This window comes from Falco naumanni, chromosome 4 (assembly GCF_017639655.2).
Source record: "Falco naumanni isolate bFalNau1 chromosome 4, bFalNau1.pat, whole genome shotgun sequence".
Classification (NCBI taxonomy): domain Eukaryota; kingdom Metazoa; phylum Chordata; class Aves; order Falconiformes; family Falconidae; genus Falco; species Falco naumanni.
The window spans coordinates 67,822,701-67,839,248 of NC_054057.1; the positions used below are offsets into that span (position 1 = coordinate 67,822,701).

General features: G+C 54.3%; 1 protein-coding gene across 1 annotated transcript; it reads right to left on the reverse strand.

The window, feature by feature from the left end:
- Nucleotides 1–322: 322 nt before the first annotated feature.
- RPL36 (ribosomal protein L36) lies at nucleotides 323–2,405 on the reverse strand. Its single transcript, XM_040589214.1, has 3 exons — nucleotides 2,191–2,405; nucleotides 1,045–1,179; nucleotides 323–452 (listed from the first exon to the last, which is right to left on the reverse strand). Exons 1-3 carry the CDS (start codon nucleotides 2,281–2,283, stop codon nucleotides 363–365), a joined length of 318 nt encoding a protein of 105 aa, XP_040445148.1. The 5' UTR covers nucleotides 2,284–2,405; the 3' UTR covers nucleotides 323–362.
- Nucleotides 2,406–16,548: the final 14,143 nt, after the last annotated feature.

Consider the following 16,548-nt stretch of genomic DNA (forward strand, 5'->3'; position numbering starts at 1 on the left):
TCCTGCCACCACCTAGGTTTGGAGCCAGACTGGGAGGTGGCAGGTGTCACAGCCTTAGCTACTGCAGAGCCTTCCACAGCCTGAGAAAGGCCAGCTCCGCAAGGTGTCAGGGAGGAGGCTTCCCCCTCTAGAATCTATCACAGACCAGTACAAGTAACTCCAGTATCACCATCTCCAGCTGCAGGCAAAATAAAACAGCAATGCAAGGTCTGGATTGCGGCAGAAGAGAGCCTTGTCAGCATCCTGAGTCCCTCGGCATCCCCAGGAGCACCCTGTTCTCACAGGCTGAGGCAGATGCACCATCAACAGTTACTACACTGCGTGTGTGGGAAAGGACTTTATTGAGTTACAGGCTGTACAACTCAATCCTTCTTTGCAGCAGCTTTCCTCATGGCTGCCAGGACGTTACTGAGTTCTTCCCGCTTTCGCTTGGCCCGGATGTGAGTGCCAACCTGCAGGGGAGAGAGCAGCAGTCAGCATTCATCCTAGCGGAGAACAGAGGACACTTCTGGCTGCTCCAGGCATTCAGTGACGACTGCTTCACTCAAAAAGCAGGCAGGATGGTAAAGTCCTGGGAAACATGGGCTCAAACTCCATCTACTTTAACTCACCAGCCAGAAACTACTTGCCATTGCACCTCAGTAGTACTTCTACTCAATTATCTGGGACAAGGCAGAAGTTGCTTTCAGCTCATAGCTGCCCTCAATGAACACCACTTCAAATCACCCGGTTAATGGGACCCAGCCTCCATGGTGCTGCTTTCCTCTTCCCCCACGCCAGATTTTAATAATGCAAAAAGAGCAAGGCATGTCCAGAGTCCTGTAGCTCTGGGCCTTCTTAGCAAAGTGCCTTTACATCCACTCCCGCTCTCCCCCCCAACCCAAGGGGCATTCCCTCCACTCCCTTGGACCAGTAGCTTCCCGCACAACTGACAATATAAGAGAATGAATTAAGCAGCAAAACATCCTTAGGGAAGGGCAGAAAGCAAAAAATTAAGTATAGCAGAGTTTTTGCCATCCTCACCAAGATGTCGGGTTGACCTACCCGTTTCTTTATGAACTTCAGAGCACGTTTATCTTTGGAAACTTTCAGCAATTCCATAGCACGTCTCTCATAGGGTGCGAAGCCACAGACTTCCCTGATCATGTCTCGCACAAACTTGGTGTGTTTGGTCAGGCGCTAGAGGAGAGGGAAAGGCGGAGAAAGAACACATGGATCACAATGAATCCAACTGCGAGTTTACCCAGAGCGGACCACAACGGGCTGGGCAACCTCTGGGCTAAGGCCCCAAAACCCGCTTATGCTATAGCACGTCCCAGGGAAGTACAATCCCCTGGCAGTGCTACGCAGCAGCGAGCCCAATGTGCCCATCTGTTTTCATTTCAGACACAGCGCTGGGTATTTTGCACCTTTGCACGCACTACGGTTTTTAGAGAAAGCAGGACCGTTAGCTACAGAAGGTTTGCATTACTACACATCTCAACCACTCCATCTGAATGCAGCACTGAATCCGTGGGATAAAAGATGCGCACTGCGCTAATCTCATGTTAACACACTCACTGAACCTGCCTAACTCCCAACAGTGGTGGGCAGGTTGGTGGGTGCCGCCTGCACTCACCCCGAAAAGCAGCCTAGGAGGGGCTGCAGAAGTCGCAGCCTATTTGCAATTTCACTGCTAATTAAGTTTAAACCGGGGTTGAACTGCATTTATCTTGTTCTTCCATCGCAGGCTGCTCTGCTGCGTTCTCCCACCCCCCGCCGTTTCACCCCGCACCCGACCTCACCGATCAAACACTTTCCACCACCGAAACCCCCGACCCGCGGGTGGCATCGCCCCCAAACCCCCGACCCATAAGACACTGAGCTGCCCGCGGGTTTGCTGCCGGTGCCAGCCGCTGCGGTGCTCAGCACCCCCGCACCCCAACAGCCAGGCCCGGGCGGCGCTCAGCACCCCCACACCCCGAGAGCCAGGCCCGCGGCCCACCGGAACGACGCGCTCAGGCCCCACCACTGCTGCCGGCACCCCCCGCCCCGGGCAGCCGGCGCCCCCGCTTCAGCCCGGCGGCCGGACAGTGAAGGGGCCGACTACAAGTGCCCCCCGCCCCACACCGGCCTCCCCGCAGCGAGCTGAGAAGGAACCGAGCGGCAGCGCAGCTCCGCCCCCCCGACCCCCGCCCGCCTCGCACTCACCCCGCGCCGGCGGCACTGCCTGGGCTTGGACACGTTCTTCGTCACCTTGTAGCCCTTGTTGAGGCCCACGGCCATGGGGTAGCGGATGGCCATGGCTGCGGGCAGCGAGCGCTCGGTGCCGCCGCCGATGGACGCGGATGGACGCGGGGTACGGCCCTCCCCAGCCACTCCGCGATGGCGCCGGCGCCGGAAAGGAGGAGCGCGCGCGGAAGTCTGGGACAGGCCCCCTTCCGGCGCGGGGCCCGGGGCGCTCTATCTCCCGCCGTGACCATAGAGGCAGGCGGGGAGGGCGGCCCCTGCGGGGCGGGCGGTGCCTGCAGGGCCCGGAGGCCGCGACCCCGCGGGGGGCCCTTGCGCGGCGCTCCCGGCCGGCGGCGCCCCCAGCGACACGGGAGGGGCCCGGCGGGGCCTCGGGGTCGGTACCGGAGGGCAGGGACCGGGCCAGATCGGGAGCGGTGCGGCGGGAGGCCTCGCACCCGGCCCAGGCCCAGCCGGGCCTCGGCCCACCCCGGCTCGCACAGGCCGGGGCGGCGCCGGGTGCCGGAGCCATTTGCCTTGCGCAGCCCCACGGACACGACGCGCGGGCGGGCATGGGCGTTGAACCGGCCCGGTGGCCCAAACCGGCCCCGAGCCAGGCCGGGAGCAGCCACTGCCACGGGCCAGGCCAGCCCTGGGCCAGGCCACACTCCCACTGCCATTGCTGCCAGAACTACAGCCTGCGTGTTGCATGGCTGGGATCGGCCGTGTGCGACGGGCCCGGTGAAAGGAACAGGTGATTTTGCTGGAATGGAAGAGATGGGATTGTTCTGTCGGGACACATCCATGCCTGCCAAAGAACCGAGGTGAACAGTTCAGCCCAAAGAACTGTATTCCACGTTCAAGGACAATTCAATTTAATTTCTTAAAGTTGAAAATATTGCATTGAAAATATAAAACTAATGGAAAATACTGAAATTTTCAACAAATTACAGAATTTTGCATCTTGCTGTCAGTATAGAACTAGGCCTTGCAGGACTCATTCCTGCAGCACCAGGGCAGCTGTTCCAACTAACACACAAAGTCTTGATCAATTCTGTCATCTGGCTCATGGCCCAAATTCAAGCAGTGAGGAATATTCATCCCATAGATCACGAAACAGGTCTAGCTCTAACGCTTTTCTCCTCAGGAGGTGGACAGACATTTGCAGGGTGAAGGTGACTGTCCTATACAGACAAAAGGAACCCCCAGTCTGCTCCATTCTAACATTCCTGAAAGTCAAGCAAAAAAAAAAAATATATATAGGAATGCTAAATTTGTTATCTGCACCTTTAAAATCAACCCAAGTTTGATGTCATCTTTACTAAAGAAAACTATTGTAAGGGGCCGCTGAAGATCTGCCCATCCACAAGCTCTGGTTTTCTTGCCAGAGGAGCTGCTGCGCACACCAGGCTGGAGGAGGAGGTGTCACCTCTCCTGCCACCCCCATCATGCCTGGAGCTATCTTGAGGTGGCTGCTTACATCAGCTCTGGGTGCGCAGAGGAAGGGGATCCCACCTCCTGTGTCTCTGTGACCACCATCAGGCACAGCAGCCTTGAAATAAACACTTGCCTGGAGGAGGAGGCTGCTGCTCTGTGCTGTCTGGTCTGTGAGCATGAACCACCCGGCAGAGCCTCCAAGGCAGGCAGCCCCGTCAGGTCCCAACTCATTTCCACCCGCCCATTTCACTGCATCCCCCTTTCAGCCAGCTCCCGGTACTCCCGGTACGCTGCCATGCCCTGAAAGCCACACACTTCCTGAGATCCACCACTGGCAACCACGGAGAGGCAGAGCTCCCTTCCCTCCTGCTCGAGGAGCCAGAATTCCCAGTGGAACAACAAGCTGATGTGGAACAGGGGATTAAAGATGCTCTCACAGGATGCGCTCCCACAGCTGGCGCAGTGCTGGAGGCCCTTTACCCAGTAATTCCACGCATGAACTGAACTGCTGCCTCAGAAGTGAGGACAGTCAGCCAGCTGTAGCTTGCGGCTGTGCAGCAGCACCCTGCCTTCCTGTCTTACCCCTCCTTGGCCAAGGTCTTGTGAATGCAGGTGTTTGTGTTTGTCAAGATCCAGCTGTTTTTCTGCCAGATGTCTTCTAGCAAGCAGCGTGGGTCACCCTGTGAGCCAGCAGAGCCAGGGAGGCTGCCAGGGCTGGGCATCGGGGAGGGCAACAAGAGACAGGCTCAGCCTCACGCCTAAACCCAGGCTGCTTTAAGATCAGTGGCTATTGCCTGATGTTAATTAAAAAATATATGCATAGCAACCAACATGAAAGCACTTCAGCACCATTCCCACAGGTAGCCAGAGGCCTCTCCTTTGAGCTGAGACCTCGTTGCTCCCAGTGCACTGGTTTTAGATGGAAGTGCCCCCTTCCCCAGTGCATCCTGGCTGTCACACTTCGGGCTTCTGGACATTGAACACCTGAAAGCCCCGCTCACTCCTGCGAGGCTCGGGGTTGTTGGCTCTACGCTGAGGTCTGCTCTGTGCTTCATCGGCTCAACTTCACGTGCTCACACAGGGTGTTTCCCGAAGTGATGGAGCCTCACGCTCTTCCAGGAAATAATTACTCACAACAGCAACCAGCGTGGGGTTCGTCACACACAGTATTTCTGCAACTGAGGCCCTCACAGTCAGGATGGAAATACCCCCATGCACCAAGATAGAACAGGGCTCTGAAAAGAGGATGTGGGGACAACAGAAATGATAACATCTCACTCTGCCAGCTTAGAAGTGGCTGTGGCCATCAGACACAGAAACTTGTAATTATGAGCAAGGCCGCTCTCAGGCACGCAGTGCTATGCTGGCACTGCTTCAGCACTTCATAGCAGTTGCCACCAATGCTCCACTGTGCTCTCTTGAGGGGGTGGGAGAGGGCTAGGGAAGGGCTCCGTCCAGCCTCTGCTGGTGAATTGCCAGAGGTGGAGGAGTCCCTGGTGTGTGACAGGCCATCCAGGGAGCCATCAGAGCCAAACTACGGTGGCCTTTCTTGCTTAAGCTTCTGGGGAGGGAAGGAAAATTCGCTGCCAAGTCCCCACTGCTACCTCTTTTAACAAAAGCAGACCTCTCCCGCTGGAACGGCTCTGCTGCCTTCGGACACTTCTCCTGCGTGTTTGCTAAGCAAGTCTCATTAGAGAGAACCTCAGCCCAGCCAGGCTGACCTCTGGCTGCCTTCTGCTGGACATTTACCGCGTTGCTCACTGTCTCCCAGTTTTAAAGCCCTGCTTTGAGGCAATCAGAGACTCTAACCACTTTCTTCAGTTTTGGTTTATTAGGTTTAAGCCTATTTTTAAACAAAACGCTGCTTTGCACATCATAGGACAATTTTCACATTGGTCCTTGGTTCTTCCAGCTGAAGTAGTTTGAACCAGACTTTAAAGAAAACTCTGGTCTTGGTGAGTAAACTGGGGTCCAGACAGTATCCCCCAGAAGTCTTTAGTAACTTGCAAGACTTTCCACAGCAAAATAAGAAGCCAACAGCCTCCACCACCAAATCCAGGACAGGAAACAGTGGGCTAAATCCTTCTCCTACATCACTGCATAAGCAAGGGCACCAGCTGCTGCACTCAGGCCGTGGTCTCCCCTCTGCAGCAGCATGTGCACGGACAGACAGGCACACACAGAAGCCACAAAAACTGCGCTCCTGAGAGAGGAAAGGCAGACGACCAGCTGCTCCCCTGTCACTGCCTCTAACACCAGTGAACAGGAAAGGCTACATCTATTTCTTACATTATGTTTTGTTTCATAGCACAGGCGCACTGCTAAAACTGTCACCCATGCTGCCACAGACTGGCATCTGTTCCCGAGTCCACCTGCTCCAGGAAAAACTGGAAAACAACCCCTGCCTGTTCCTTGGACTTTCTGTGGAACGATGGTTTTCATCCACCTGGCCAGTCCAACTGCCTTGAACAGAGGAACCATCTGCAGCTGCCAGTTCAGGCAGGCAGCTTCCATCTGCCGCAGGAAAGGATTTAACCCTTCTGGGGCTGCACTGGGACCTACAACGCCTGGATTTTACAGTCTGGGCTAATCCACCTCTGTTGACATGTGATGGAATGCCTCGATTTTGTATCCACTTCTGCAGTTATAGGTGCCTCACTTTGCTGTTCCTTGTAAGTTGCTCATCACTTCCAAGTGAAAAGAATGTGCTTGGTATTTCTGTCATTGAAAAGCAAATTTCCTGCCTTCTTGTAGGGAACTGCACAGAGGAGGCCTCAGTTCCCCCTGCAGCTGCTGTCCTGCTGTATCACTTGCTGCTTCTCCCCCATGCCAGCACACCTTTCGGTAAGACCGCAGTGACTTACTTTCCTTTCCTACTTGCTGCTGTTGCTGAGGATGGAAAGGTTTCGCCCTTGTCCGGTGGGAAAGGCCATTTACAGCCCACAGATTTCCCTTCAAATTAGCCACTTTGGACAAATGCAACTGCCATTTGTGTTACTGCTGCCTTTTACAAGATCGCCAATGTTTTGCGGTGGCCAAATGCCATATAGATACGAATGGCCTCCCTGGGGATAAGCCCATGCCCCCATCCCTTGGTGGGCCAGCTGTTGCTGCTGGCGCTGAGGGAAGGCTGGATGGTGTGGCTGGGGCAGTGGGGGTGCGCTGCCCCTTTGAGCAGTGCTGGGAGGCCAGATGAGCTCGGCCTGATTGTCACTGTGCCAGTGGGGTCCTGGGCTGTCCCAGCCGTGAGGAGCCTCCCAGAGGTTGGCAGAAGACCAGACGGGCACCTCAGCGGCGCCTGTGAGGATCTCAGGGTTCAGATGGAGGTTCAGAGCTGGCCTCATTGCTAGCTCAGTGGGTGCTTGGCCCTCCATGGCCCCCTCTACCCGGGCACGCTGTCCTGGCCTGGGAGAGCGCAGGGTGCTGCTCTTGGCTGGGCAGCAGCAGGGCAGGAGAAGGGGCTGCCCTTGGGGTGCAAGGACCTGGCTGTGGGGGCTGGACGGGAAGGTGGGGTGTCTGCAGCATGGGTGAGAGGCACGGGCAGCAGTCCCAGCCTGCGAATGGGACAGTTGCTATGACCTGCTGTGCCTGTGCAGGTGGATGCATTTAGGTGCTGCAGGGAAGGAGGCATGGCTGGAGCTGCAGGGTGCCTTGCGAAGGAGCCTTCACCATTCTGCCACAGGCTTTCCCACAGCCCCGAGGTGATCCACGCCTTTCCCCGAGCTGGCCCTGGTGCTGCTGGGGAGAGAAGCTAACCAGTACGATCGGTGGCTGGACACTGCCTGCCCAGGGCTGGGCCCACCAAGCAAGGGCACATCGCTTACCCACCTCACCAGGGCTTCGATCGGCACATGCCGGCGGAGGCGAGAAAGGCTCCCCAGCACAGAGGCTCCCTTCATTTCTGCAGCGACACCATCCCAGAGGCACAGCTGTGTGTGAGCTGGCCCTCAGCCATGCTGCCTGCTTGCACCGCATGCCACCGGACAGCTATGAAGTATTCTGACCTGACTGATCTCCTGAGACAGCACGTTTCAGCAAAGGCTTAGCGCTCTAACATTCCCCACTCCTTGCTCGCCTGGATGGATGACCTGCCCATGCTTTATCCTTGGAGGCTGGCGACATCTGCAGACTCTGGGGCATACCTGTGACCTCCTGCAGGACAGGGAGCAGCCACTGGGCACAGAGGTCCTCAGGCCAAAGGAAGCCAGAAAAGCAGCGAGAATGATGCAAGGGCTGAGGAAGAAGGGGGCACTCCAAAGCAGAGGTCCTTCCCAAAGTGAGTTCTTCTGGAAGAAGACCCAGAAACAGGCCAAGGATTACAGGGACAACCCTGCAAGACTGTTGCCCAAGAAGAAGGGAGTAGTGGGGGTATCCACCTTCCAAGGAGTTGCCGGTCCTTCCTTGTATACATGCCAACAGGAGAGTCCTGTAGAAAGCAACTGTTGCTATTTCCTTTACGTGACAAGGCATTTTTGACAAGAACAAACAGGAAAATTGGTCATGAATCGGTTGGTGTGGCCAGGGTGCTGCCTGCTGTTGACACCAAAGGAGAAAAGTACAGGGTGGAGAAAAGAAAACTATTTGAATGAAAAAGGAAACAGAACTCAAGACTTGATTTGTGTAAAGGCGGAGCAAAGGCAAAGGGCTAAGCAGCTGTAGTGCCCATGGGGGGGGCATGTAAGTGTGGGTTCTTCACACAGGATTTTCTCCTTGTGGGACTCCTGATGTCCTGAGCTTGGCTGAGCACCTCTGGTCACCTGAGCACTGGTTGCTCCACTGGAAGGGCTCCCAGCCCCTTGCCAGGTACAGGGCAGAGCTATTATCCCCTCTGGCCTCAGGCCGGTCCCACAGCCCCAACCCCTGCCAGCAGGACGCTGGGCAGGGTGGCCACTGAACCAGAACCCAGAGAGGTGTCATCAACCTGTGTTTGCTTAGCAGGAGGGCCATGGTGGGAGGGCAGTGACTTCTGTTCTGCAGCAGGCAGACGTGACAGGCTTGCGCAGACCAGAGCTGCTGCCCCTCCACACCAGTTCAGACCAGCACAATACAGGCAGGGGAATGGGGATGCACACCTCCAGCCACCAACATGCTGACTCCTGCAAGTGGCCGTTCAGCTGTGCGGTGTCAGCCTTGCACAGTGTTCCCCTACACAGACGCATCACCGGCTATACTGCTTTTAAAATTAAATTGTCAGTATAAACTGCCAACAGCCTCACTAACCACATAATCCCACACCAATCTCTCTGCCTTCTTCCACACCTGAGGCCTTTTAGCAGCCTGCAGTTTCCTGCCACTCCTCAGCCTCCCACTCCACACGGGTTATAAAAATGCAAACCCAGCAAAAGTTGCATAATGATTTACCAACTGCTGCTTTATTACCCAGCAGACACCAGATTAATCTCACCGGTTAAAACTGGGTGGACAGAGTCCAGGGCTCACACACCAGGCAGCTGTTTTCAGGCAGCCCACTCTCCAAGACAACCAGCAAAGGGATGCTAGACCCTGAGCGGGTGTTGGGAACACATCCATGTGGGGTTGCACACATCAGCATCGGGCTGTACGCACTGTGGCAAGGGGATCGTGCCCAGGGCTAGCATCTCCGTTAATGATGGGAGTGAATGCCCAGGGACTGGTGAAGCCCTGAATCATTTATGATGATGGTGGTATCACAGACCCCTCCAGAGCATCTGGCCACACTACTGAGAGTGGCAGAGGTGGACAACCGTGCTGGTAAACTGAGGCAACCTTTCCTGACGTGCTGAGGGTGAACTGGCCTGGCCTCTGGCACAGCTAGCAAATTCCTGTCATTTACTGGGATGCTCCATACTTTGAACCCACCAGTTATTTCTCTGGATTCAACAGTAAGATATAACCTTTTGCACTTGTGGATGCTCAGAGGTTCTGTCAGAGCAGGCTCAGCTTTGAAATTCCTGCACGTGAGCAGATTGCCCACTGAGCAACGGCACCTCTCCAGCCCCCACCAGCCCCAATCCTTCCAGTGGGCAAAACTGCATGCCACTGACCACGCTGCCCCACGCGGGGCCAAGCTGAAGCTGATTTTTCTCTTACATGCAAGATTTCTGCAGACACTGTAAATTAAATCAAATCCCACAACGCTATGATATTCTCATACCCAGAAATGGAGTTTGGCAGTGTTGAGGCAGCCCGCAAACACCTCTGTCAGCCTAAAGCTTCTCCTCACTACCTGTACCTCCGGCTCATTTACTCCAGCCAAGCAAATCTTGTTCACGGCTGCCCAAAACATCTGGTTCGTGCACCTACCCCCCCACCCCCAGTGTGTGCTGGTGGTGAAAAAAGAAGTGATGTGAAGCTTCAAAATTCCATACACAGCACAGGCTGGAGGAGAGAAGGGCAGGGCACGGTTCTCCTGGTTAGCACCGCCACGTCCCCAACTCCAGGCAGTGGATAGCTTCCTCTTGTCAGTGCACAGTTTGTCGAAGTTGTCCCTTGCTTTAAGGACATGCAGCTCCAACACAGACGCTAACCGAGCTGGCACTTTGCTGCTGTCACCAGCTGCACGCTGGGAAGATGTTTTCCAATGAGATGGATGCATTGACAGGATCTGGAAGCCAGGTTCACCAAGCTAATCCATGAGGCTCAAGGCACACAGACATTAACTGAGTAATCTTTGTGGTCATCTTAATTCCATCGCAAGATTATGATAAAGCTTTATAATTTATCCTTTGTAAAATACTTTGAAACTTTGGGTGGAGAGCACTTTGGAATTACAGAAAGCATTCCTTTAATCTCCTTTATTAATCATGTAATATCCACAAGGGAGACTGATCCCATGCAGACACCTCTTTATCTCCATGGAACTGTCTTCTCCCCTCTCACGTATGTTAATTCTAAATTTTACCTTTGACAGAGGCTCTGTCGTAAGGAATCTCAACGCTCCAGCTTCACGCAGGATTTTAATTGTCTTTCAAAGCGGAGCCAAAAGGTTTCTGCTTTCACCTTTCTTTGTTAAACCCGACTTCCTAACGTGCTGGGAGTTGGTTGCTTTGGTTTAACTGAACAAAACTGAAATCTTAACCCATCTCCAGTGAGGCAGAGGCTGAGCCAGCCCCGGCAGACGCGAGCAACGTAGCAGGTTACTGCAGCTGCTGGAGGGAAATACGTAAATAGCTCTATGGTGATGGGCACTGAGCCAGCTGCAGTTGGTCTGCGGATTTGAAAATTAGGCGCCAAATGGTTGTTTTGAAAAGAAAAGAAAAAAAAAAAAAAAAAAAAAAAAAAAACACCAAACCAAAAACAACCAAAAAAACCCGGGGGTTTGTTTTCACAAGCTTGGAGATCAGTGCCAGGTTTTATATAATAACAGCGCGGGGGGGTGAGCGCTGCGTGCTGCCCTCCCACAGCTCGGCTGGAGCAGCAGTGATCTAAGGGATGCTCGGAGCAGAGCCGGGATCGCTCCTGACCGATAAAGCGAGCTTTGTGAACTCGGAGGAACCGCGTTTCAGAGCCAGTCCCCACCCTCCTCCACCACGCTCCCCAAACGGCTAAAAGATGAGGGACCTGCACGTGTTCGAGGGAACCTGAACCCCCTGGGGCGCCGAGACCCTGGGGCTCCCCTTGCAGCCTGCGTAGCAGCCTCATGTCTTCGGACCCCCGAAAGTATAACGAGAATGAAATTCAGCTCTGTATGCGAAAGGCAAAACTCATAACGTCTGAGATTATTGGCCTGATAGTTATTTAAAGGTGACATGAATAATCCCTTCCTTGATCTTAGATTAATTTTGCTATTTACCTATGTAAATCGCTGCTAGTTATGCACACGAATGCTCACGGCTCCATCTCTGCAGGCTCCAGGGCTGCCGGCAGCCTGACTGGAAGGAAACGGTGATGTTGTTCCTACCTGGCCTCCTCATCTGTTTCCAGGGGTGTTTTCACAGTATTTTATTGCCAAGGAATCTGTCTTCCTATTACTTCAGACGAATTCCTGGGCTGCGGGGGGCCAGTGAGGGGAAGGCTCAGTAGCCAATGCTGCTCCGAAGGCTGTGCTGCGTCAGGCACCGCAGTGCTTCCTCTGCCCGATAAAGGCTGTGCATGAATGAGTCGCACTGTAGAAGCCTCTCCATCGCTCCTGCCTGACAGACGTGGCTCTTCTTAGCACATGGTATTATACGGAAATCACTGTGTGGAAAAGTGACAAAGTGGATTTGTGGGAAGTTGAGGAGCCCTGACCACTGACACCCCCAGCCCCCGCTTCTTCCTTTGCCACTCCTCTGCTGAGATGGGGGGAAATATGAAAGGATTTAAAAATGAAATTCTCATTTCTTTCTGGTCACTTGAGACCAGGGTCTGGTTCCAGTACAAGAGTCTAAAAGGGCCACTCGGGTTCTCCTGACCATGAACGTAACTCACCTTCCTACCACGAAGGAGTGAACAATCCGAAGCACAGACCTGAATTCTCCTCTCCAGGCTTGGTTAATGCTTCTCCTGGTGTGATGCACGTTGAATTCTGCCTTGGTGAAGAGATAAAAGCTGTAGCAAATTTACTAAATGTTGTTCAAGGCTCTTGCCAAACACACTCTCTTCATACATTAATTACAGCGTGGTGTCTTGTCTTGAAAAAATCCTTGTTCTGCATAGTCTGCCGTCTGCTTTAATTGCACAACTGTGCACTGTGTTCCTCTTTGCTCTCTTTTATATCTCTTACCAAACTTTCTCATAGCAGATGAGGAAGACCTCATCCGCGACACATGGCACGCTATCCTTTCCTCTACTCACTTTGGTGCTTTCTGTCCTGACACTGCTGGATGCAATTTTATTAAAAAAAAAATGAAATTCTGCAGCAGAAATCTGTGGTGAGGTGTGAGTGCTTCTTCCAGGCTTGTTGTCATTGCTACCAATTTTTTAAGCACTACTGCTGAGGCTGGATTGATTTTGGACTGATAGGAAAACATTCTGTGCTGTATGGTTAATCTTTGCCCCTTCCTGAAATTACTGAAAATATCTGAGACAATCAATTAAACAGTGACAGGCTGCTCAGAGTGAGATAAGGAACATGAGGCAGAGGGGAAGTTAGGCAATGAAGAAAGGACAGAAATAATCCTTCTGTTAAAGACTTACAAATAATAAAAGTGTAGAATGAGAAAGGGGAGGGCATGGCAGCAGCTGCTGAGAAATGAAAGCAGTTGAGGTAAGAAATAGCAGTGGAAATCTGCATCCCCAGGTTCATGAAAATGCCAGAGTCATTATGAAATCCCAGGCAGCATCAGAAAACCGGTTACACCCAGCCGTATGGGAGACTGGTCGATCACTGAGACGATGCTCTGCATCAAAGGACGCGCGGGGCTTTCCTTTGCCTTTATTAGGTACTGGAAGTAATCTCTTCATGCATCTGACAGGAGAAATACTCCAGCGCTTGGCAGAGCCTATCGCTGCTGTCTGGGTTCTCCCACATCCCAAAACTTTATTCTTATCCTACCCAGACAGTCAGATATGTTGCAAGTCCCTTGGAGCCAGAACTCTGATACTGAGCCCAGGGCACTTGCAAACTCCTGGCCTTCTCTCAGGGTGGAACCTGTGCGTGCATCAGCCTCCTCCAGTGCTCCACTTCCCAGAAAGAGTCAGCCCGGGGGAGTGGGTGAGGCAGGAGCCTCGGTGTGCTCTGAGCAGGTTCCCAATCTGAAAAGCCCAGCAGCCGCAGGGATTGCCATGGCCGCTGGCACGGCAGGTACGGCAGCCTCACCCGGCCAGGTGAGGCCGGCATGGCCCCAGTTGTCCCTTTGTTGAACGCTGCGTGGCTGTGTCCTGAGCTAACAAGTCAATTTACCTTCTGACAGCAGAGAGGCAGGTCATTCTAAAATCGTTTGGGGTGAACTGCCAAAGTCCTTAGTGAAAAACGTATTGCTAAATATTGAGAGATGAATGACAACGCTGACCCTGGTTCATCAGGGTGATCCAAGTGGACCAATACTGGAACAGATGCTCATTCTGGGACCAAAGTGTGCATTGTACTCCCTGTAAAACACAGTTGCCTAGTGGGCTCTCAGCTTTTCCCCTTTCCCCCTTCCCTTGATGTTTCCTCTCCCCATCCCAGCCCCAAACTGTTTTGTTTTTTTTTAGCAGAGGTAGGAAAAGCGAATGTACACATTCAGTTCACAAGCAGGGGAGACTGGTGCCAAGGGTGAAAGTCTGCAAGTGTTCTGGTAACTGCTAAAGAAAGAGATCTTCTAAAAAATGCAGAAAATACCAAGTATTATTATTGAGGCATATTTCAGGAAGTGTATCTAGAAAAAAATATTTTACTGCAACAAAGTTGGGATCAGCACTGTGAAAATCACTGGTAACATTGTAGGCAACAAAAACCCACAAACCCTTGAAACATTCAAAGGTTCTAAGCCATTATCTGAAAAACCTGATAGAAAAATAAGGGGGAAGTTTGGGCTAAACTTCATGAACAAAGGGGATTTATGCCTGGATTACATTATCATTCAAAATCGGGCAAAAAGTTGAAAAGCATTTCCAAAATCCATGCGCTAAGTATCACGTCAAACCACAAGAGCTGATGCAAAATGGCTCATACGGAGGCTTTCCGCGCTCCTGCAGTGTTTTCTTCTGGCTTAACATAACCTAAGTTTATAAGTGGTCTTCCACGAATCCACTAGTTGGAAACGGCGTGTGGAGGGAGAACAAGCTCCCGGCAGGAGCACGGCGGGATGCTCCGGCGTTTCCCTGCCTCTCCCCGGGCGGGCAGCACGTTCAAATGATGCCGGGGCAGCCCCGGCCGCGGGCAGGCGCTGGAGCCCAGCCAGGAGCAGGCAGTTTAGCATCAGCAGGCAGTTAAGCATCATCAGCAGGCAGTTTAGCATTTGCAGCCAGGCGCCAAAATTCAAAAAACGCTCCGCGCATCCAGCGCCGGGGGGCGGCCGGGAACAATGGGGCGGGGGGCGGCCCCGGGGCCGGGGCTGGCCGGGCTGCGGCTGCCGGCGCTCGGCGGGGCCATGGGCAGGGGCCGCCCGCCCCGCCGCGGCACCCTGGGACTTGTAGTCCCGGCTCCCTGCCGCCTTCTCCAGAGCCAGGCGTGCCCCAGCCAAGCTGGATGTGGTCGGGGAGCCGAGCTGTGCAGCGTGTCACCCCGTCGGGCAGGGAGGGTGTGTAAGTGCTGCAGAGGGGGCACGTGCAGGGGGCTATATGCTTCACTTATGTCAGCTGCAGCCATAAACCCCCCCCCCCCCCCCAAGCAAGCTGCCGATCCCCACAGCTCCGCGGACGTGATGGGGGTCCTGCCCTCTGCTCTGCTCCGCAGACGTGATGGGGGTCCTGCCCTCTGCTCTGTAGGAGATGGAGGTGAAGGAGCAGCCGGTGTGTCCCGGGAGAGGTGCCCATGGCAGGATGGGTGCTCTGCTGCCCACCGGCCAGGACAGCGCATCCCGCATCGGATGCGTGGTTTGAAACTGCATCCACGGGAAAACCGACCCTCGGTACGGGCCAGCTGCTAGAGGTGCGCAGAGACTGCGAGAGGCACTTACAGCTACTTGATGACGAGGGTATCGAGTGTTCAGAATTCCTGGATTTATTGTGAGGTTTTCCAGTTTGAGGGGTACTTGACATTAGGATCCCAGATCTCCTAACGAGGATCGCTCAGGTTCTGTTATGAGGATAAACCCATTCACGCCTATTTGTCCAGCCTGGCTCCCCAGGCTCCTTTTCATATACCACATGCAGTATTTTCTTGCTCTCTTTCCATTTCTCCAGGTCTGTCCTCCCTCTCACCCGCAGCACTTCGTTGCATTATGTTCCTGCTGCCTCTTCTCCTTGCTGTCCACGTGCATGGGTGACAGACCCGAACTTGTTTTTTCTACTTCTCAGGCAGAAAATCTCCTTTTCCTCAGTTTTCCTCGGGAGCCGAGAGGCGCAACGGCCGTAAGCTGTTCAGCCACTCAAGTTCTGGGGCATGAGGAATTACCTCGTGGGAACGGTAATCCAGTTTATATCAGTTAAGTCAGAAGTTGGGGTATATTCAGTAAAAATACATTTTGGGAAAAATTGTACCCCAGATCTTTTAGACGGGAAAACTTCTCCATGGTTTTTAGTTTGTACATGTGGCTGCGCTCCCTGGGACGGTGGAAGGGCAGCTTCCCTCTTGAACAACCCGATCGGAGCCTGGGGAGGTGTTGCAACTGCTCAGTAAAACTTTTGGAAAAAATTGCTAAAATTTACCAAACAGCACATCTAAAAAATTCACCCCTGGAAGGAGCCCATTGGTATTTTTTCTGGGACGCTGCACCCCCAGTTGAAGCCAACAGCAGGTCCCTGGCCTGTGAAGGGTCGGTGTTAGCAGCAGGGCACGGCGAGCCCACCAGCGGCCCCGGAGCGGGTTACGTGGCCATGCTTTAGGTGACCGAGGCGAACGTGTGCCCTGTAAGCGAGACGCCACGCAGGCCGCCACGCAGCTGTGCCGACGCGCAGCGAGGCTAATGCTGCATCGGGGCGGCCGTGCTGCAGCGTGGGGGTGGCCGCCGGCGTGGGGGGGTTGGGGAACGTGGGCTTGGGGGGCTGCAGGGGGAAGTAGGGGGGCCATGAGGGGCCGTTGGGGGCTGTGGGGGGCAGCAGGCAGCTGTGGGGTTTGTGGGGGGTAGCAGGGGGCCTGTGGGGGGCAGTGGGAGGGCTGCAGAGGGCCATGGGGGGCAGCAGGGGGTCTGTGGGGGGCAGTGGGTGGCAGCAGGGAGGCCCACGGAGGCCCACTGGGGGCTGTGGTGGGTGGCAGGTAGCTGTGGGGTTTGTGGGGGGCTGTGAGGGGCAGTGGGGGGGCAGCAGGGGGCCGTGGGGGGGCATGGAGGGCAGCAGGGGGTTTATGGGGGGGGCATTGGGGGCTGGGGGGGGCCGCAGGGGGGCTATGGGGGGCCATTTGGGGCTGCAGGCAGCTGTGGG